The 22,378-nt window shown below is 35.5% G+C and overlaps 3 protein-coding genes across 4 annotated transcripts in view; 2 read left to right on the top strand and 1 right to left on the bottom strand.

Annotated features, from left to right (window-relative positions):
• Positions 1-994: 994 nt before the first annotated feature.
• On the bottom strand, positions 995-18,499 carry LOC145725184 (TBC1 domain family member 31). 2 transcript variants are annotated; one of them, XM_081973826.1, is made up of 11 exons: positions 18,380-18,499; positions 18,230-18,320; positions 17,751-18,174; positions 15,151-15,299; positions 14,646-15,096; positions 10,665-11,019; positions 9,947-10,576; positions 4,059-4,273; positions 3,832-4,002; positions 3,609-3,752; positions 995-1,239 (listed from the first exon to the last, which is right to left on the bottom strand). In XM_081973826.1, exons 2-11 carry the CDS (start codon positions 18,310-18,312, stop codon positions 1,066-1,068), a joined length of 2,796 nt encoding a protein of 931 aa, XP_081829952.1. In that variant the 5' UTR covers positions 18,313-18,320; positions 18,380-18,499; the 3' UTR covers positions 995-1,065. The 2 variants fall into 2 exon arrangements, with proteins under 2 accessions (XP_081829952.1, XP_081829951.1); XM_081973825.1 differs by having other exon boundaries at positions 18,374-18,476.
• Positions 18,500-18,612: 113 nt separating this feature from the next.
• On the top strand, positions 18,613-19,482 carry LOC145725202 (cyclin-dependent kinase 2-interacting protein-like). Its single transcript, XM_081973852.1, has 3 exons — positions 18,613-18,812; positions 18,873-19,261; positions 19,313-19,482. The coding sequence occupies exons 1-3, from the start codon at positions 18,749-18,751 to the stop codon at positions 19,469-19,471; spliced, it is 612 nt and encodes a 203-aa protein (XP_081829978.1). The 5' UTR covers positions 18,613-18,748; the 3' UTR covers positions 19,472-19,482.
• A 395-nt stretch (positions 19,483-19,877) lies between these two features.
• Positions 19,878-22,378, top strand: part of LOC145725185 (phosphatidylinositol 4-phosphate 5-kinase type-1 sktl-like) — a 38,081-nt gene continuing 35,580 nt past the window's right edge. The window contains 1 exon segment of the mRNA XM_081973827.1: positions 19,878-20,190. Within this exon segment, the coding sequence (XP_081829953.1) occupies positions 20,070-20,190 (121 nt within the window). The 5' untranslated portion in view covers positions 19,878-20,069.

Genomic DNA, 22,378 nt, shown 5'->3' with positions numbered 1-22,378 from the left:
CTTTGATGAGTTCTGTTGTGATATAGTATCTTTTCCAGCAACTTTGTGGTTTTTCAGCTTCTTTATGGCGTCCTGGATTTCCTGCAGGTTGGGCGTTTGACCAGGTCATCATTTAATTCTTCTAGCTATTCTGCTTCTTGGTTATCTGAGCCTTGAAGTTCGGAGAAATGCTCCACCCATTGTTCAGAATTTCCTCCTTATTGGTAAAAACCTGTACTTTCTTGTTCTTACAAATATTTACTTTTGGTTTGAACTCCTATTCTTACATTGTTAACCTTCTGGTAAAACTTTCTTGATTTTGACTGATTTTTGAGTCGTTCTACTTTTTCTGTTCATCATTTTCTCTTTTCTTTCTTTTATGCATCCTCTTTTCTGAGGTTCTTTAAGTATTCTTCTGTCTCTCTTGTTTTTCGTTACTGTTTTCTTTGGTAAGCCTTGCCCATGGCTTTCACTGGCTCATCATCCGTTATGTTTATATTTGCTTTAATTTAAATCTTGTATGCATTAAGTGTTTCTTCTTCTTTCAGCACATCTGTATTGTATCTTAGTTCTTTACTGCTTTTGGCCTTTTTCACGTTGGAAATTTTGGCTCTTAGTTCTGCACCAATCATATGGTAATGGTCCGAGTTAATGTTTACTCCCAGAGTAGTGTTTGCTGTCTATAAGTACACGATCAACTTGGTTTTTCAGTTTCTCAATTAGGAGATACCCATGTAACCTTATGTTCGAACTTTGTACTTCCCACTACCTACATACTTTGAAACCGCGAAGTGGAAAGCTACACCTTATTACAGAGGGAAAAATACCATGCAGGCCGGACTTAAAGAAGAAGTGGTATAGGTAGTCTACAGTTCAGCTATTCCGAGCCGCTGTCAATCAATTATCACAATATTGCAGCATGTTAACTAACGATAGTTGAACAGTCGTGGTACCAGAAGAAGAATAAGAAAGGCAAATAAATTTAAACCATCAGAAATATTTCTGTTTAAGGCTCTTTGCAAAAAATTCTATTAAATTTTATTGTATAAAAATTGTAAAATAACAGTAAAAATTACAATTAAAACCTCATAAATCGTTCGAACTAAATCTTACAGTCTTATTGGGACATCTAAACTGATTCAAACACGACATTTCGGTGCAACGTAGTGAACACTCTCCGTTTCGTTTTTTGTTCAGGCTTTTAAGCAACTTTGAAGTCTCGTCTTGCAACTGTTCAGTCTCTTTCTCTAATTTATATACCTAAGAAAAAAATAACTAGAAGTTTATAATATCATCGACATTTTATTTGTTGATTTGACCGTATCGTATTAATGTTGTGTATCAACGAATAGGTACAAAAATATTTGTTACTTTTAGTGAAGAAATGCAACAAACGCGATTGCTTGATAGTAATTTGTGTCGTATTGCGTTTATTTTTGGAAAAAATACCAAGAGAATTTACGGAATTTTAGCAGAATTTAAGATAATAAGAAATGCATATCAAAAGCAACAATTCAGGGAATGGAATTTGGACTATTTGGAAATTATAAAATGCCAAGTAGATGTGTTTCTTGGAGGAACCACAAAGTAGTCTTTACCATGGACCTAAATTTGACAGTTCTGACGTTAAGGTACTTTTCTGACGTCACGTGACAGCTGTTAACTGTCAAAACCTGTTTACCAGTGTGACCTGAAACTATCAAATTACAAATAGCTGCTTATTTAAGGAATTGAAAGTTGTGTTTAAAGCTTCATATAGAGCTAAATTTGACAGTTGGGACGTTAAAGAACACTTTAATACGTTGCTTGTGTCACGTGACAGTTGTCATAACTGTCAGAACCCACTCACCAGGGGCCTGAAAGTATAAAATGCCGTCAGATAAAAAAAAACACTTAACAGTATCTGTTAGTGTCACAACTGTTAATTTAACTTGTGCGATTTATCAAAGATTGCTATTTCAGTTGTATGAGCAGTGCTGAACGAGTCTTGACAGTTGACAGGTGTCAGGCAACGTAAGATGATTATATCGAAGTGTCACTTACCCTCGCAAATGTCAAATTTGGGGCTTCAATGAATTCAATACAAAGTAGTGTTTTGGATTTGATAGTTTCATTTCATATTTTTAATAGTTTTAACAAGTGTCACTTGACTATAATCGATGTTGTAAAGTGTCATAACTGTCAAATTTAGCGTCTTAAATTGTCATTTAACGTCACAACTGCCAAATTTCACTCCACTCCACAGAGTTACGAATGTCGATTTGCGGCGTGATTCATCAAAGAGCTCAATGAGCTTTTAATTCATGAGGTTGGACCACTTTTATGAACTGAACTATCTATGACGTTTAATGACAGGCTTATAGTCACCTGATAGCTGTCAAAACTCATTAAACAGTGCCGGGTAACTGTAAATGTTTAATGACAATTTTAGACGTTAAATTTGACAGTTATGACATTTCACAGCGTGGATTATAGTCAAGTAACATTTGTTATAAGTATTAAAAATCATTCAGTTATAAGATGAAACTATCAAATCCAAAACAGTTGTACTTTGTATTCAATTCATTAAAGCCCCAAATTTGACATTTGCATTCAATTGACTTCAATGAATTGAATACAAAGTAGTGTTTTGGATTTGATAGTTTCAATCTTCAATAGTTATAACAAGTGTTACTTGACTATAATCCACGTTATGAAGTGCCATAACTGTCAAATTTAACGTCTTAAATTGTCATTTAACGTCACAACTGCCAAATTTCCACTCCACAGCGAGTTACGAATGTCGGTTACGATTTGCGGCGTGATTCGTCAAAGAGACGCGACTATTTAAGCTTTTACAGTTTCACGGCACAATGAGTTTTGACAGCTATCAGGTGACTATAAGCCTGTCATTAAACGTCATAGATAGTTCAGTTCATAAAAGTAGTCCACGTTTTTCCAACCTCACGAATTAAAAGCTTCTTGAGCTTTTCGACGTTGCCAAAAATGGTCGAACTAAGAGTTTTCGCTTTGGCAACGTTGATTTGAATGTATAATTTCGTCTGACAAACTGACATATTTTCGCTTTGTGAAGGTTTGGGGTGAGTTTAAAACGCCAAGAACACTTGTCCATACTTCCATTGTCTGAATTGTTGCAAAGCCATACTTTTCATTTCATTTTTGGAATCTACTTGAAATTTTAAGCAATATTATCAACCATTTAGCTATGCTGTTAGATTACAGAATAATGTCTAGAGAAACCGTAAAATCGGACGCTCCTGTTGCTCAAAACCGTCATTTTTTTAGAAATTATCCTAAGAATAAATTTATCCGAAGGTAATGTTTTGATTTTAATGAAAAACACTGTATTTTTTCACAACTGACAAAAAGAAGCTTAAGTGAATATTCTCGGTAAATTACTGAGAATTTAGCGAAGAACATTTTGTAAAAGAAAATTTGCGATATTTACAGTTTTCCGTAAATTCAAACACACAACACTTTAAACTTTGATGTTTCCGCTAATTTTTTTTAAACTAAAATTTATAGTTGAGTATTGTAATTTGAACAGTACTATTAACTTGCAGAAACCTCTATTTTGTACAAAACAGAAAAGTAACAACACTATACTATAATCCCAAAATATAGTATACCTTTAAGTGGTCCTTAGTGCTGGCATAATCGGTAGATAAACTACTTTGTTTCAGTTCAGATTTGATTTGTTTAATCAAACTGTTCAAAGATGCCACCGTTAAAGCTATATCAGCTTTTCTGGGAGATTCCAAAGCAGCATGAGCCTAAATTTGTAATATCATAAAATATGTTAGTAGTAGACTGTTGCGATAATTAATAATCAATAAACATTTTTATGTTTACCTTTTCCATATCAGTTTTCAATTTAACGCTATCCTGCTTTACAGATACCAGACGATTCATTAAGTCCGGGTTTATTTTGCTGCCGTTGTGTTGGCCGTTTAAATGGTTAAGTTTTCTAGATAAACCTAATTTTTCCAGCTCGCACATTTCCTCTAGATTCATTAAGTCGGTCTGCAAAATATTTCAGGGTTTACTTGAGCGGACTTACGGAATATTTGCCAACTTACCTGATTAATTTTTTCACTCATTTCCAAACCGTCTGCTAATAATTCGACAACGTCAAAATTTCGTTGTTCCCGGTTTTTCAGTTTTTGTCGGGCATCATTAATAATGTCGTGTTCGTGATCCAGCAATTCTTGTCTCATTCTTTTGAGCTCGTCTTGTTGACATATTAATTTTTGTTGGTACTGTTTCACTTTTTCTAGGCAAGCTTTTTCAACTGCTGCAATTTAATTAAATATTTGTTTAGAAAGGAAATCGATTGAATAATACTTACACAGATATACAACTACTAAGAAATATTTAGTGAAGATACGATAAAGATGGCAAGGCATATTTCTAATTCAGGTTTATATTTTGATGTGTATTAAGGCACTGTAGTTCTTGGATACAGAGGAACGAAAGAGTCTATAAGATTCAAACATTGGAAAGGGTGTTCCACGATAAACACGTTATATTTCAGGGCTTGATACAACTATATGGTTCAAAGTTGTGATATTTTTATTATTAGAAATAAAATTATGTATCAACCAACTCATCAAATCTCTCAATCAGTCTTAAGCAGGCATTACACGAAGCAAATATTTGTTTGTCCGTGTTATAATGAAATATTTACTGTCCTGTTTGCTAAACAATCGCAAGCCGTTTAGCAAACCGGTTTCGAAGAAATATTTGCTAACGTGTAATGGCATACCATCAGACTGGCTCAAGTCTACCTTCCCTGATCTGTGCCCCTAGAAACTGTGGAGTCCTTGTCCGAGTCATCCATATCCGAATATACAGGGTGGTCCAGTTTTAATTGTCAATAATTCATCAATCAAAAAATAAGTTGACTTGCATTATGTCATTTTTCTGGGAAACGTCGTTTCCTATGAATATAGTCCTCCAAATTTCAATTTAAAAAATAGTTTTATAGTGTAAAACTGATCATTCAAGACTTGTGAGAGTCCAAATTTGTACTGAATAGTCTAAAAACTTGCTATTTACTACTAGGAATAGTCTTATAATTCGTTTTTTCAGACTGCCATCATCCTGGTCGAGTGTCTGAAACTGGATTTGAAGAACTAAAAACCGTCCGGAAATCAAGACAAAGATTGTATTGTGCATGAAACTAAGTCTAAATACAATTTTGAACTATTTCATTTCTAAAAATTAGTTCTTAAGACTAATATCGTAGCATTTGGTACCAAAATTGTTTACTTTTATTTACTTTTTGACTTGAAGAAACTTGACTTTTGGAAATAGTCTTAAACTCGACTTTTCAGTCATAAAAAGCACTAAAAACAGTCTGAATTTCTTACAGATGCTACAATTTATTGCACCTATGAGTTTAGAAGTCAATTTAATAGTGAAGAAGCTTGAAATAACATTTTCAAGACTATGAACAGTGTACAAACTGGCTTTTAGGCCTGATAAGTCAAAAAATTCGTAAAGATAGGTCGTAAAACAATCTAGATTTTTAAGAAATAATTTTTAGCTCGAATTTTTAGCACTGAGGTGTCTAGAAGTAGATTTAATAGTGACAAAGCTTGGAATGCCATTTTAAGTCTATGATGAATGTGAAAATAGTTTTTTAAGTTTGCTGTGTTAATAACTTGGTAAAGATAGTCTTGAAACTCGATTTTCCAAACTGAAAGCAATTTGAAGCACTAATAATAGTCCAGAATCCTGAGAAAATGAAGAGCAAAATAAAAAGCAAGAAAAGTTAGTTTTCATGAATCTAATTTCAATGTCCTCTATCTAAGACTATTTTCAAGACTAAAATATTGAAACTTGTCTCAAAATTATGAAAACTTACTTCAAATGCAAATTTTAAGCTTCTGATGTTACTTTTCATTAGTTCATAGTCACTTTTTGGTGTTTAAGTCAATTTTTAAGGTTTAAATGTATGAATTTGTAGTCAAAAATTCTAGAAAAAGTATTTTTTTTATGTCTACAAATCAATTTTCAATATTAAAGTCCCTCGATTTGCATGAAAACTGGTTACAAACACAATTTTTAAGCTTCTGAAATCAATTTTTATTTTTTCTAAGTCAATTTTCAAAACTAAAGTCTTTCAGTTTGTCTGGAAACTATGAAAACTGGCTACAATGAAATTTTTTAAGCTACAAGTGCGAAAACGGAAAACGTTTTCGGTCTTTGAACGTAATAACTGAATTATCTCGTAAACGAAGTTTTAAATCAGAATTTTATAAGAGGTAATTGCTTTTTCATCGTGAACAGTGAAATTTAAAACTGTAATTTTTGAAAAATGAGAGACGTAAAAGATAAGGCAAAAACATTAAAACCATCTTCCTGTATCTACGGTACTGGAGAATTTTGGCAAACGTCATTCATAGTGAGTATTAATTTCATAAGTGCTTGTTCCGAATTTGATCAAAATTGCTCCAACGGTTTGACAGTTATGACGAAAAAACGATTTTTTTAAACAAAAATTTGAAGGAATGTATTTTACTTAGAAAGCATTTTTCAGGAAAATGACATAATGCATGTCAACTTATTTTTTAATTGGCTATGGATTGGTGAATTATTGACATTTAAAACTGGACCACCCTGTATAGTAAGTGCGAAGCAATGAGCGGAGAAACTCAGTTTGGTTTTATAAAGGGTCTAGGCATTGGCCAGGGATGCATTCTGTGCACCAATCTTATTTAATATTTATGTTGAAAAGATATTTGAGCTGGCTCTTCAAGAAGATAAAAGAGGAATTCAGGTCAATGAAATCCAGATCAATAATATTAAGTACGCAGATGATACTGCCCTACTGGCGCATTCACCCCAAGACCTTCAACAGCTTAGACAGAGTAAAGTGGGTAAACAGTTGGGACTGACAATCAACGCATCTAAAACAAAAGTGATGGCCATAGTGATGGCTTAGATCAAGTGTCGCGTTTTGTTTATCTGGGTGCCACCCTTAACCAATGAATTGATAAATGGAGTAAATGAATGTTCACGGATGAATATCGGTTCAATTTGTATGTATCTGACGGGCGATTATTATATGGAGAGAAAGAAATGAACGCTATAAGGAAGAATGCATGGATGCTTTTGGGGGAGGTGGAGTTACAGTTTGGGGTAGGATTATGAGGAATGGAAGAACAGATTTAGTTTTTTTGATTAAAGATCTTTGAAGAAAAGATTTTGGAAAAGATCTTTCAAATGACCCTGGAAAGTAGAGGAATTAAGATTGCAGTATATACGATACGATCGTAATATACGATATGCAGACGATACGGCAATTTTAGCAGCAACTTTAGAGGATCTCCAAGAAATGATGGATAGGATAGGGGACATGGGCAAACCTTTTGGTCTTAAAATCAAGGCTACCAAGACCAAACTCATGGTAATAAGCTGCCAGCCCATAATCATTGCCGTACTGACGGCCGATGGAAAAATTATAGAGTGGGTGTCACGGCTTAAATATCTGGGTGCCACCCACGATCAACAAACGATGGGACTGTGATGAAAAAGTTAAACTAAGAACGAATTATGCAAAAACCACATTTTTCAAACTTAAATACCTCCTATTAGCTCGCAGTCTCCTTCTAGCACTTAGACTACGGGTAATAAAGTGCTACATATGGCCCATCTTACTATACAGCGCAGAAATGTGGTCTCTCAAACTTAGAACCTTGAATACCTCGGCCGTATCCTCAGAGGGGGCAAATATTACATTCCTAAATTGATTCTACAAGGAAAAATAGAGGGACGTCGAGGCCCGGGAAGAAAGCAGCACTCCTGGCTAAGAAACATAAGGGACTGGTGTAACATTAGCGATGCAGCCACCATATTTCGAAGAGCCGAAAGCGGCGCTCTGCACATTGTATGAAGAGTACAGACAATCGCGAAGGACATCGGCGAAGCACAAGAAGAAGAAAAAGATTGAAGATAGTATGAATGAGCAGGATTTCATTTAAAATAATAAAGTTAGGGTCGACTTCCGGTATAACCGGAAGTGACACAACTAGGGAAAATATTTTAGATTGATAGATCAGGAGACATGAACCAAGTCTTTAAAAAATGTCCATGTCTCGTTTTCCCTAAACGTTTAACCTATACCATCTATCTGTCGCCTGTTCCGTACCTTATAAAAATGAAAAACATTTCGAATAATAAAATTAGTCGAAGCTAATAATGCACATCCTAAAATTTGGTTGCCGTTATGTTCTGTAGCCAATGGAAATATGCACTAGGCAGTGCAGCAGAAAAAGCTTCCAAGGCATGATTATTAATATTTGAATTTTGAGAAGGATCCAGACTGTTGCAAATACTACGCTAATAATTAGAGTCCGGATTTCTAGAAATTTTGCTTTTTGTAAATAATAAAAGCAACCAACCTTTGACATCTAATGTGAACGATTTATGCAAAAACGCGTCATTTGACAGATTTTGTTGATGCTATTTTTGCTTTTTTCTTCGTTTTGTGCTTATTTTAGTTTTTTGTGCTTATTTACTGCTATTTTTGTATGGTTTAACTAGTTTTTTACAAAACAAGCTTTTCAAGTTGTTAAAATTAAACTAAACTAATAACTGCTTTGACAAAAATTAGTATATTGAGATATTTGAAACGACAAAAACATGTTGCAAATGAAGTATCAATTTACAAATTTAACCTAACCTAACCTAACCCCCCTTAGAAGAAGTCTAAAAAAATGTAAAAACATTCCAAAACACTATAAAACCTCTAAAATGCATTGCAACGCTTATAAAGCAGCCTAGAACAGTCTAAAAGCTTCCAAATGCTTTCAATTTATCTAAAAACTCTCAAAAGCTTCCGTAGGCTTCTAAAGCAGTTTAACAGCTTCCAAAAGTTCCTCTAAAACAAGGTTTAAAATGTCTTAAAGGCAGTCCAAAACCTTCAAGGCTCTTTAAACTGCCCAAATACCTTTCAAATGCTTCTAAAGTAGTCTAAAAAGGTTTTAAAACACTACAGAAACTGCAAAATATGTCTAAAGCCTTCCAAATAATCTTTAACTAGTCTAGAAGCTCTCACAAAATTTCAAGGCAGTCTAAAAGCTACCGTATACTTCTAAAACAGTTTAAAAGCTTCCAAAACTTCAAATTCACATGTCTTAAAAGAAGTCCAGAACCATCAATGCTCCTAAAGTAGTCTAGAAAGATTTCAAAACCCTACAGAAACTCCAAAATGCTTCTAAAGCAGTAGAAAGTCTTTCAAAACAGTCTAGAAGCTTCCAAAAGCTTTTAAAACACGCTAAAGGCTTCCAAATAATCTTCAACTAGTCTAGAAGCTCTCAAAAAATTTCAAGGCAGTCTAAAAGCTTCCGTATGCTTCTAGAGCAGTTTAAAAGCTTCCAAAAGTTCAAATTCACATGTTTTAAAAGCAGTCCAGAACCTTCAATGCTCCTAAAGTAGTATAAAAAGATTTTAAAACACTACAGAAACTCCAAAATGCTTCTAAAGCAGTAGGAAGCGTTTCAAAACAGTCTAGACGCTTTCAAAATCATTTAGAACAGTCTAAAAGATTCCAAACGCTTTTCAACTAGTCTAGAAGCTCCTAGAAGATATTAAAGCAGTTTAGAAGCTTCCAAAAAATTTTGTGAACCGTGTAAGAGATTCCAAATGCCTCTAAAGCATTCCAGAACCCACAATATGCTGTTTAAACAGTACAAAAACCTTCCAAATGCTCTCAAGTAGTTCAAAAATCTTTTGTTTTAAAACAGTCTAAAATCTTCCGTATACTTCTAAAGCAATTTGAAATCTTCAAAAAATGTGTAGAAGTAAAACTTAAAAAAAATTTGCATCTCTGAAAGAGTTTTGTGCATTTTTACAGATTTTTATGCTTTTTTGAAGAAAATAATTTTGCTTTTTAAGCGCTTTTTTTCACGACTTTAGTGCTTTTTAATCCGGAGTCTACTAATAATTATAACAAACATACCAATCATTCTTCGGTCTTCCTCATTCTTAATTTCCATTTCAGAATTCTGTCGTTTCCTTTGGACCTCGTCCAACACATGCCGCTTTAAGTCGTCGACTTTCCTTAGTTGATTTTCCATCAAATTCACATGTTCCTTTTGAAAATTAATCACTTCCTTAGGGTATTCTGTAAAAACTGGATATTGTCCACATTCCAAGCAGGTAAAAGGTTGCAAATACTGCCGGGGATGATGTTTATCGCTTGTATTGTTCAAAATATGATGGGTTTTTCTAATAAGCATTCGCACGTCCTGGTAACTTTGGGAACGGAAAAAAATCGTAAACTCCTCCTCACGAGTAAACGCCAGAAGTTGTTTTTTCTGGAGAATAATAAAAGCGACAACGGCGCATAACAAAAAACTGGGTTCGTTGACGAAAATGTGATCCCAAAGGACGAGCCAGTCGTTGGCGGTTAAAATCTCGGAAAATGCGGTTTCCAGTAATGACCATGAATAAATGATGGGTTTAGTGTCACATTGGGCAAAGTGATGGAGAAGCTGAAAGTCATGTTCCATTAGCATGTTATCAATCATTGCTAGAACGTTAATTGGAGGCAATGGGTAGTATTCGAACCAGTGTTGACACCAATTTACTAAAAAATAAAACATTTGACTTGAGTGTTAGTCACGAAATAATCAATGACAAGGTAGTAAGACTTTTAGAGTGTAGTTCAAACTTACCAATAATAGTGCAGCAAAGTTCAAAACAAGAAACAGACTTCTTGTGCAGCACTTTAACGAACGGGAACAAAAAGTAAGGTAAGTATTCCACTTGAGCAAAGAATGGACACCAAGTGCATATATTATTCAGTAAATGTCTTAAACATCTCATCGACACTTTGTCCTCCAGGGATAAGTCATATTTTAAGTCTTCAAATGCCGCAACACTCACGTGATTAACTATGGCGTTATAAAGTGACTTATTATTAGGTAGTTTCAACACCCTTTCCCATATAGTTGCTCTGAAGGCTTGAGGAAACTCTTTATACTCATTGATTATCGATTTCAGTTTATCGACTTCAAGGATTTCATCAATCTAGAACATCTCTTCTTACATATTTGACACAAACTATTGTTGCGAAGCGAACTTTTGATTATTAGTTAGGATTTCTTTAGTTATTTGTTGTTACCCCTGTATGTTATGTTGCTTTGTTTACGTTCTACATTCTTTTGTCTGTGTTCTAGAAAATCCTGGCTCCGTTGCTTATATAGAGAGAGATTTATGTTATAGCTTAATGAGTGTGAGAGAGAAAGTCTATTTCATGAATATTTGGGAACTTTCTAGAAACCATGGAAGCCTATATAAGCAGCTGAACCAGGCCTGGTTAGTTAGTTGTTGAGTTGATGGTTGTAGTGAAGTCGAAGTTGTCAGATTACGAGGTTAAGTGTCAGTGTCAGTTTATTGTTTGTAAACAATATACAGTGTTGTACAAGAAGTGTGTCATTAAGGAGTACGACGGTACATTTGGTGTCAGAAGTGGGATTGGAGAATCAAAGAAGAGATCCAGAGGAAGACAGAATAAACCGACAAAAGCAGAAGGTGTGTTGAATGCCTGTGAGTACACGACAACAAAGCGCCAAAATGGATGAAGGAATGAAACAACTTATGGAGATGATTCAAGCAATGAAAGCAAGCCAAGACCAAAAGTTCGAAGAAATGAAAGCGAGCCAAGACCAAAAGTTCGAAGAAATGAAAGCAAGCCAAATAAGTCAAGAGCAGTTCGAGGAGTTAAAAGCAAGCCAAATAAGTCAAGAGCAGTTCAAAGCAAGCCAAGACCAAATTAAAGACCAGTTTCAACGACAAGATGAAAAATTAGACCGAGTAATAAATGAAATAAAAGGAGAAATGGACAACAGGATGGAAATTTTGGAAGAAAAGGTAAATGAGAGGATAAGCGGTATGGAGGAGACCGTTCAGACCTTGCGAGAGGAATTTGACAAACTACAGGAAAAGTCTTCAAAGCCAACCGTAGTCGCCAGTTCTAGTGTCTGCTCAAATATTAAGCCACCAGTTTTCGACGGTAAGACCTCATGGCAGGTTTACAAAAAACAGTTTGAGGCTGCCGCAGAGGCCAACAATTGGACATCAAGTGACAAAGCCTTGGTTTTGTCACTTCGAGAAGAAGCACTGGAGGTTTTGCAGACTTTGGACGAGAGCCAGTATAAAAACTACGACGACTTAATCCAACATTTAGAGATGAGATTTGGAAATAAGCACCTAGAACAAGTATATGAAGCTCAGTTGTCTAGTAGGACCCAAAGAAGCACGGAAACACTTCAACAGTATGAAGCTGACATTGCTCGATTAGTTTGTCTGGCCTATCCAACGGCCTCTCAAGACATTAGAGAGCGAATGGCAGTACGGGCTTTTGTACGAGGTCTTAAAGATTGTGACACAGAGCAAGCAATACGATTAGCGAGATGCCAAACATTGCATGATGCTCTTGCCTACGCTTTGGAGTTTGAGGCGGTCAAGCAAGTATCACGCGGACATACTCGAGTGCGTCAAGTCAGAAGCCTTACACCGGAACCGAGAAACCGATCTTCCAATTCAGATCACACAATCACTCAGTCAGACTTGAATCGTCAGCTGGAGACATTTCGAAAAGAACTAATGGGAGCGTTAAATAGAAGAAGTCAGAACAACCGAAACGCTCAAACCACCACGTTTACTCGGTCATTGGAATGCTGGAACTGTGGAGAAAAGGGACACATTCGATCGCAGTGCCGCAAACCTAGAGGAATGCAAAGACTTCAAGAATATGACTTCCAGATTGAACACAGAAAGGGACGTTTGCACGGAAACGCGGACGCAGTGTCACGAAGACCTTGTGTGGAAGGTTGCAATCACTGTAAACGCCTGGAGATAGCTGAATTTGGAAAGCCTTGTCGAAGGATCGCTCTGAAAAATGACATCGCATGGGATCGGGAAAACTTGGCTGCCGATCAACGAGAAGACCCCGATTTAGGACAGATAATTAACTGGAAAGAGCGTGGAGAAAGACCAAATTGGGAGGAGATTTCCGCTAAGTCTCCAACATTAAAGGGATATTGGGCATTATGGGAGTCCCTTATTATTGATGGAGATTTACTAAAAAGAAAATGGGAAAGTCCGGATGGGAAAGAAGAACGACTACAGGTAGTTCTGCCAAGAAACCGAGTTAGTGATGTACTGAAAGAAGCCCATAGTGGAATTGGTGGAGGGCACTTTGGCATCAACAAAACGTTAAATAAAGTTAGGGAAAGGTTCTATTGGCTACAAAGCCGCTCAGATGTAGAAGATTGGTGTCGGCGTTGCGCAGACTGTTTCAGTAGCAAGGGTCCCAAAACTCCGTTTGAGAGGATTGCCGTTGATGTAGCTGGACCTTTTCCCAAAACTAATTCCGGAAATCGCTAAGTCTTGGTCGCAATGGACTACTTCAGTAAATGGTCAGAAGTGTACGCAATACCAAACCAGGAAGCCGCTACTGTAGCAGAAGTTCTGGTTGACAACTTCTTCTGCAGATTTGGAGTACCGAGGGAGCTGCATTCGGATCAAGGGCGTAATTTCGAATCGGCAGTATTCACGGAAGTGTGTGACCGATTGGGAATTAAGAAAACCAGAACTACTCCATTACACCCACAGTCAGACGGAATGGTGGAACGTTTCAACCGGACACTAGACAACTACCTAAGGACAGTCGTCGATAACAATCAGACAGATTGGGATCAGCACATTCCGTTGTTCCTGATGGCTTATCGATCGGCAGTACATGATTCCACTGGCAAAACACCAGCTAGTGTTGTCTTTGGAAGGGAGCTTCGTTTGCCAATGGATCTTCTTTTTGGACGACCGGAAGAACCCCCAGCCTCTTGTGATAGCTATTCGGAAAAATTGGCGCAACGCTTGCACGTGATCCATGAGGAAGTCCGGCAGAAGTTGAAATTTGCAAGCGACCGACTAAAGACAAGATATGACAAAAGGGCCAACAGCAGCGGATTCCAAGCCGGTGATCAGGTCTGGTTATACAATCCTGCTCGAAAGAAAGGAAAGTCGCCGAAGCTACAGAGGTCATGGGAGGGACCCTACAACGTTATAAAGCGTCTGAACGACGTCGTCTACAGAATACAGCGAGGACATCGGGCGAAAATGAAAATAGTTCACCTGGATCGACTTGCACCTTACCGACCACCCAAAGCTGGTGAGGTTGATGATCGGGACGATCAACTCTAGGAGGGGGGCAGTGTTGCAAAGCGAACTTTTGATTATTAGTTAGGATTTCTTTAGTTATTTGTTGTTACCCCTGTATGTTACGTTGCTTTGTTTACGTTCTACATTCTTTTGTCTGTGTTCTAGAAAATCCTGGCTCCGTTGCTTATATAGAGAGAGATTTATGTTATAGCTTAATGAGTGTGAGAGAGAAAGTCTATTTCATGAATATTTGGGAACTTTCTAGAAACCATGGAAGCCTATATAAGCAGCTGAACCAGGCCTGGTTAGTTAGTTGTTGAGTTGATGGTTGTAGTGAAGTCGAAGTTGTCAGATTACGAGGTTAAGTGTCAGTGTCAGTTTATTGTTTGTAAACAATATACAGTGTTGTACAAGAAGTGTGTCATTAAGGAGTACGACGGTACACTATTTACTGTCCAAATAAATAAAAACTAACAAAATACTTACTTTACCTGTGATTTTACGACGTTTTCCATTTTTTTAGAAGTTTTACTCCGGTTTGTTAACTTTGTTGCCAACATTCTAGCTTTATCAATAACACTTTCTTGTTCTTTAAGAATATAAAACTGCGTACAATGTACCTCAACCTCTCCGCTAGTTAATAGGCAGCAAATGTACTGAGCAGTGTTGCAAGACGTGCTGAACCTACTAATTTCGCAGTTGAGCTGTAGTTGCGACATTATAACGTTTTTTTCGATATCGTAAAAGTAAATCACTCCCGATCCAGCCAGGATTGCTAATAGTTTGTTGTTTCCCGCATCGAAATTTTGAGGAATGAATTCAAGTTGTTTGACGCTATTGATACAATGCGGGAGATTGATAAACTTTAGTAACGACCACAAGTCCAGTTGGAATATAGCCAAAGTGGGCAGGTAACCACTTATTATCATAACTTTTCCATTCCTAAAATACAGACAAATTATAAGGAAAAACGAGCTTTGATGAAAATTTCATTACCTGGAAATGGTTAAAGATTTCACGGAGTAGTTTCGCCAATTTGAAGGATGAAATTGCTTTAAGCTTTCAAAATTTTCACTATGCCATAACTCAATAATATCGTCTTTATAACACACCAAAATGTGATTTGATATTGGGACAAACAATACCTACAACAGTAGTTGATGATTAATGTTGAAATTTTTCTCTATCAAACAAAATGGTCTTAAATAGTCCTCCATGATTGCATTAAATCAGTGATAAGTGAAGTAGAGTCTCCTTTTTAGAGAAGCGGCAAAGCGGACTTTACTTTAACGTTCTAACTTCCTATGGATAGTACTAAATGTAAAAGGCTTCTAACGCTCAAGTTCTCCATATGCAATGCTAGATCCCTATCAACAGAAGAAAGAATCGTTGAGATAGAAATAGAAATGTTGAAAATGGTACGTAGCCTGAAGAAACTAAAATGTGAGAAAGTGTCTCTACTAGAAAGAGTGTAGCTCTCCTAATCCTGAAGCTGAGCAAAAGATGACCATGGCAGAGCCCAGATGGAAAAACCCAAAATGAGATTGATTTTAACATCAACGACAAGAAACAAAACTTTAGAAATGTTACAATCTTGAACGAGTTGGTGAAGGACACAGAATGGTGAGAGCGTCTATACAAATATACCCTCTAGGGAGCCCCCCTGAGAGCCTCTAGAGAAATGAGAGGTAACGTATGATAAGAGAAAATTTGCACCTGAACAGACGCTGAAAAGACAGACATTTCAAAAACTCATCAACACTATCCTCGAAAGCAAGAAAAACAGACCAGGAAAATCTTAAATGACATTATATACTGGAAGCTATAGAGGAAAGTCATAAAATTTATTTCGAAAAGAAATCAAATACCAATAAACTAAGTTCGCCAAACAATCGAAGATAATAAATATCCCAAAGTTCTAAGGAGAAAATTAAACAATGGCAAAAAAGAAATAATCAAAATAAAAAACAAAAATGTAACTATACCGCCAACAAGAAAATTATTAAGGTAAAAAGAAAACCACTGCCTCCAAAATGTTCTCAACAAACATGGCCCAAGACTTCAAAAGTTTGTTATTCTGAAAAATTACGATTAACTATAATTAAGCGTTTCACCTAAATGTTCTTTGAGTGAGAATAATAAAAAAAAATGCCAATGTAAAATCACCATGGCCATGTAACTCACAAAATGTTTACATTTTCTCAGAAATAAATTAAAATATCCAACGGGGCCTCAGATCACCACCTAGTTTTCGGCCAAATAAGGATTAGGCTGGTCGCAGAGAAAAAGGCCAACACATATAAACGCATTAAGTTTAACGCAGAAGAGGTGCAAAGTGAAGAGGTGCTGAGGGTGAAGAAAATAGAGAGGAGAGAATGGTCAGTCAGATGACACTTGGACAAAGATTCTCAGAAAGAATGAAATTCAAAACATGACAAATAGCACAGCCAACGTACGAGACAAGGAAACACGAAGGGAGGATTACAGACAAGTTAATAGAGAAGTAAAGCATGGTGCCAGAAGGGACAAAAGGGAATGGCTAAACAACTTAGCAAGAGAAGCACAGGATGCTGCCACAAAAAACAACGCAAACAAACTTTATTAAATAACGAAAAAGCTCTCCATTTTAGAAATGAACAGGGTAGATAGAATTATGAGTTTTCGATCGTATATTTCTCGTGTTTGGAGATGTGAACGTCTGCTGTCATCATATTTGACCATCACGACTAATGTTACTGGGTTCTCTTTTATTTAATTGAACCATTTTCTATTCAACTTGCAATGTAACAGCATATTATAGTGTGTGTAGTGTTAACATCATATCGCATTATAGAGCTTTCATCTTGCGGAAAAAGTTCAAAACATTTGGAATACCCTGTACAGCAAACTGGCATTATTTTTCGATGTAGAATAGATGTAGCACATGGACACATGTTACTTTTACAATAAAAGGCATTCATCTTTGTCTAGACCACTGATTTGCAATAGTTTTCTCTTGATTACATTTTTCTTACCTTAAATGATTTTCAAATATTTAAAAAGAACTAAAGGGCTTTAAATTTTTCTGCATAAACAAAAACTTTAATTAATTGGATTGGAAGTGCAAAAGCATTCGAATGCTCATTGTTGCTGCTGATGAATGTGTTTTGAAGCATCCATTGTTATTACAGAAAGGATGATGTTTATAAGTTTCTTATATCGGTATTTTAGAAATATTAAATTTTTAACACCTCCTTCTGAGTTAGTAGTTGACATTGAACACTGGAGATTTTCAGATTTCCAACTAAAGTTATAGTAAGTTGTACAGGGTGGGACAAATTGGACATATTTAAAAATGGGAAGTGCTCTTATTAATAGAGATAGACAAAAACTAATGTCAGTGTCTGAAGCTGAAATTTGATACAAAACTTAATGACAAAAACCGTTGGTTAATATCTGTCGCCGTTTGACAGATATAGGGTGTTTCTCAGAATTTGCACTTTTCTTCAAGACTTCCATCAGGTGCATTATTATTATTATTAATCTATTAATAAAAGCACTTCCAATTTAAATACCTTCAATTTGGCCCAATAAATTTAATAACATATTATACTTACAAATTTCAATGCACTACTTTCCTCCAAAGACAACACTTGAAGTTTACTCCAACTACTCAAATCCCATATAATAGCCTCAACAATAGATGCAGAAACAGAAGTACAATTTTGTGAAAATGATATCGATCCCACGGGGTATCGATGCCCCAATAGTTTTCCTTTTACTGCTCCAGAGTCAATATCCATTACATCTATCACCCCATTATGTTTGGCAGCAAATAACTCACTGGCATCAAGATCAGAGATCCTGAGACAAGTACACGACTCCACTTGATTGAGTCTCCAACATTTGGTAGTAAGAAAATTGATTACGTAGAGGTGACCACTACTACTGCATAGCGCTAGGACATTGCTATTGGCTTGAAAATGACAGTGGGTAAATCTAAGGCGAGCCCCACTTTGATTAATCTTTACAGTTGCAGCACTAACAATTTTAGTTTTTAATACAAATTTGGAAAAGGGTATAAATTATAAGTTACCTGCTGAAATCAGCTTGCTTGAATTTTATTAATTTCTTTTCTATATCAGTGTTGAGGCTCTTGGATACATCAATTGAAATCATTGTCAATGCTGAAAACTGACTGATCTAAGTTTGTTAACAGGTATTTAGAACAAAAACATACAAGTACCGGTAAAGTTAATTATTGAAGACACATTTTATACACAAAAAACAATAATTATTATTTCACATCACAAATGACAAAAGTAAACATAACAAAACTGGTTGCCATGGTAACCTAAAACCTAACCTAACTTAGTTTTAACTGCTGAGTCTTTTAAATCACGTGATTCTACTACTAAATTGCTAAATCGCGCTCATGTGATCAGGTAGAGGCGTAGAGTTGACAAAACCTGGAAAGAGGTTATGTATTTTTTGTTTGTAATTATAATTTATTTCCATTTTAGAAAAGACTTAATTAATTTTAATTCTTAAATAGATGTTACAACTTTATAACACACTAAAGTTTAATAAAAATATTCACTAGCGGTTTAGCGAGATGAACAGGCAAACTCCAACAAAAACAAATTTTAGCAATAACAGTGTTATTTCTCCTGTGGCGTGTAAGTTCCAAACAATTATCTATAACTTATTAGGGTGCTTATCTGTTTAAAATATTGTAGTGCCCAAAAGCCCTGCAGCTGAATCGCCCCAAAAAAATCTTACAGGCCCACCTCGAGTCATAAGAGATATAATTGCAGACTTGCACAACACTATCCAAAACTGGAATTCCCAGCATATTAACGGGTGCACTCTAGTGAAGCAGATTTCCAGCTGGAAAGCGAATGAGACTAAGTTTTATAGCCCTGAACTGGAAGAACTGGCCACCCAACTAAGTGTGGTAGTGTCTGCTTTGAGGATTAACTGTGATACACTCAATTTAATACAAAGTCAAGCTGAGGCTTTCACCAAGCTGCCTGGCTTACAAAATCCTGTGTTCTTTTCTTTGAGTGCCCAAGACATGTCCAGGTTAATAAGTGATATTTGTAGGGCATATAATGGAGAAATAAAGGTTTGTTTGTGCATGTTTTCTTTTTTTTTGTAAAAGTTTGTATGGTTTTAGACAAAGCAGTTTGTACTGGAAAATATACCACATTCAAAAAGAAAAGATGAAGCAATGTTTCTGGCAGCTTATTGGACACATCAATTGCATATTAGTGATCAAATTACTTTGAAACTGGAGTCTTTACTGGTGGAATCCAATCACCGTCCAATAAAATGATCTGTTTCGTTTGTTGTTGTCTTTTTTTATTATTGATCTAAGCTTGAGAGGAAATCTCAAAAATTAGGAACAAGAAGTCTGGCTCCGTAACTTTGGCAATGTTGCGGTAGTGGGTAGTACATAAAAGTGGCAACACTTTAACCCTTTAAATATCAAAAGTCATTCAGCTTTGTTGCCAACTTAACGACCATTATTTTGATGTTACTAACTTTATCTTTACCATACCTCTTTTATTTACTACAGTTATAAAGATTGAAGAGCTCTACTCTCTACTCCATATCATTTTAGATATAATATATTTGGAGACTTTAAAAGAAATGTTGTTTTAATTCGTTTTTCTGGTTTCATGTTCAATTCAGGGGAATTTTGCTCTTTAAGTTTGGCAACGCTGACGAAAATAACTTCTTCAGAGGGGGGATTTGCTTTGAGTTTGACAGTTGACTTTAATCACAGTATGGTGACAGTTTTAAAGAAAATTTAGTTCAAAATTTTTTGATTTTCTTTAATTTCCTCGTAAAAATTATGCGATCTAGACGCAGAAATAGGCATAACGTGTTTTTTGCGGTTTAGGGAGTGGTTTTTCCATTAAACCAGCGCAATGGCCTCGGGCGACCCAATAGAAACCATCGAAGTAATAAGCACAAATTCAGCTTTTGGTATGAACAATTCCAAAGAACCTCCTGGAATTTATGAAAGTGGGGCCGGTGGAGAATCCGATGGTACGTAAATTTGTTTACATGACTGTATTGCAAGTTGCCAAATGAATAGTTTGGTCATAATGCTTCCTTGTTGTGTATGGGGTCCAGCCTTTCAATGCTATTGGAAATCCTAGGTATTAGGAATGTTTTCTCATTATTTTTACATTTATTAGTCCACCAGTAATCAGCACTGCTAATGTAAACATCACACATCAATTTCCTCTTAATATCTAAATATTCATGGTAATGTCCAATTTCTTGATTACCCTACATTAAAAAACAGTTAGTCATCAGGTTTTACCTTGATTTGTCAATGGTAACTTCTGCTACAGGCTATTGCTGTTTTTTGTTTGTAATTTGTCAATCAAAACAAGAAATTTAAAAAGCTCTCTGAAAAACAACAATAAACAACTGTTAATTTTATGTTTCATTATTTATGATTTTCCAGATGCACAAAATGGGTTTAAGGTGAAACTGGCTATCTAAAAATAACTTTCCTTTAAAGTTTTTTGCCTGAAGGTTGTACAAATATGATATTCAGGGTTATTTAAATTGTTTGACTGGGTTCGTTAATTCCTGGGTTAATTCTTTGCAAGGTAATTTCAAAGGTAAAATGAAGATGTCATTGTTTCTGCAAATTATGTGAACTTGTAACACTTGACTCATAAATTATTCACTTCTATTTAGTTACATGTTAAGTAGTTTAACTTAAAGTTTCCAAGCTAAAGTGCCCAGGGAATCACAAGGTGTAAACTGTTGGGGCATTATTGTGTACACACTGTAGGAATTAGTGGTCATTGAATTAGTATTTTCAAAACTATTAATAGAATTGGAAATGTTTAAATTGAAAAAGAAAACTGATCATAAAATAATGTTTTCTAGATTTAAACAAATACAGTTAGGTAATTTCAATGAAATTTGTTGAAAACAATAAGGAATTATGAATTCTGAAATTTAATTTTTTTTAATTTTTACATTCTCTAGCAGTGAAACCATAGCATTAAGCAAGCAATTTTTATATGTCAATAGAAAGCTCATTTCATTGGCTATCCATTGATATATAAAAGTTTATACAAAGTGTTGCAAATAAGCTAGTTAATGATCATTGAACAAAAAAATGCACCAAAAAAGTCATAAAAAACGAGTCAACTTTGACGCCCTCTAGTGGCCAAACCGTCCAAGATATCAACCCAGGCTGAGATACCTTTAGAGAGCTTATTTCGTTGGCTATTGATTGACGTATAAAACACTACCAAAAATAGTTTAAATAAGCGAGTTTTTGAGGATTAAAGAAAAGGATGCACCAAAAATGTCATAAAAAAAATTAGTCAACTTTGACGCTGTCTAGCAGCCCAAAGGTCCAACCTATCAACCCCATTTGGGATACTTTTATAAAGATGATTTCATTGGCTATCCATTGAAGTATATAACTCTACCAAAAGTAGTGCAAATAATTGAGTTTTTGAGGAATAAAAAATCGGTTACACCAAAAACCTTGGCCAACGTTGACGCCCTCTAGTGGCGAAACAGTACCACTAACCAATCGACTTTCATACGTCAATGGAAAGCTCATTTTATTGACTGTCTATCGATATATAAAAGTATATACAAAGTGTTACAAATACACATGTTATTTACAGTTTTTTGACACTATTGACAGAAACACTTTTTGATTGGTTAAGATCTAATTTGACCCTGGAAAATTAGGGAAACAAGGGTAATTTCTTGAAAAACTGTTTTGCAAGTGACAATTTTTAACAAAATCATTTATCAAAAGGTCAAACATTGCTTGAAACATGGTCACTATTCTAATGGGCTTTGTGATATGTTGGCCACTTAGTGCAACTGAAAATCGATCTTAATGATTTTATTTCTATAGTTTTGCTACTGCTCTAGATTTAACAATCATTGTGTTGGGTTTGTGCCAAATATCAGGGCTGTATCTGCACAATTTAAAAAATAATCTTAGCTTTGGAGCCTTCTGGCCTCTGGTGGCCAAACAAAGTATCCTATCAACACAGTCGGCCATATTTTTGAAAAACTAGACTTTCTGTTATTTTTCAGGACTGATTTTTTGACCACTCTGTATCATATATTTTGACGTTTTTTTGCACCCACCTGATGAATGAATGATCTAAGACTATTCAAGATAACACAAAATAACTGAAAGATCATTTCGTAACAATACTGAGTATTATAGGTGTTAGGT

Source organism: Ips typographus, linkage group LG2 (assembly GCF_016097725.1).
Source record: "Ips typographus isolate SLU linkage group LG2, UJ_Ityp_2.0, whole genome shotgun sequence".
Taxonomy (NCBI): Eukaryota; Metazoa; Arthropoda; class Insecta; order Coleoptera; family Curculionidae; genus Ips; species Ips typographus.
Note: the sequence above shows the minus strand (reverse complement) of the source record. Positions and strands in the feature narration are given on the sequence as shown.

Coding starts and splice junctions, on each gene's coding strand:
- LOC145725202 (XM_081973852.1), top strand. CDS start 18,749: ATGAACAGGCAAACTCCAACAAAAACAAATTTTAGCAATAACAGTGTT. Junction 18,813..18,872: donor TGTTATTTCTCCTGTGGCGT/GTAAGTTCCAAA, acceptor AAAATATTGTAG/TGCCCAAAAGCCCTGCAGCT. Junction 19,262..19,312: donor CATATAATGGAGAAATAAAG/GTTTGTTTGTGC, acceptor GTATGGTTTTAG/ACAAAGCAGTTTGTACTGGA.
- LOC145725184 (XM_081973826.1), bottom strand. CDS start 18,312: ATGATTTCAATTGATGTATCCAAGAGCCTCAACACTGATATAGAAAAG. Junction 4,003..4,058: donor TGAGTGAAAAAATTAATCAG/GTAAGTTGGCAA, acceptor AATATTTTGCAG/ACCGACTTAATGAATCTAGA. Junction 1,240..3,608: donor GCACTAAGGACCACTTAAAG/GTATACTATATT, acceptor TTTTTTTCTTAG/GTATATAAATTAGAGAAAGA.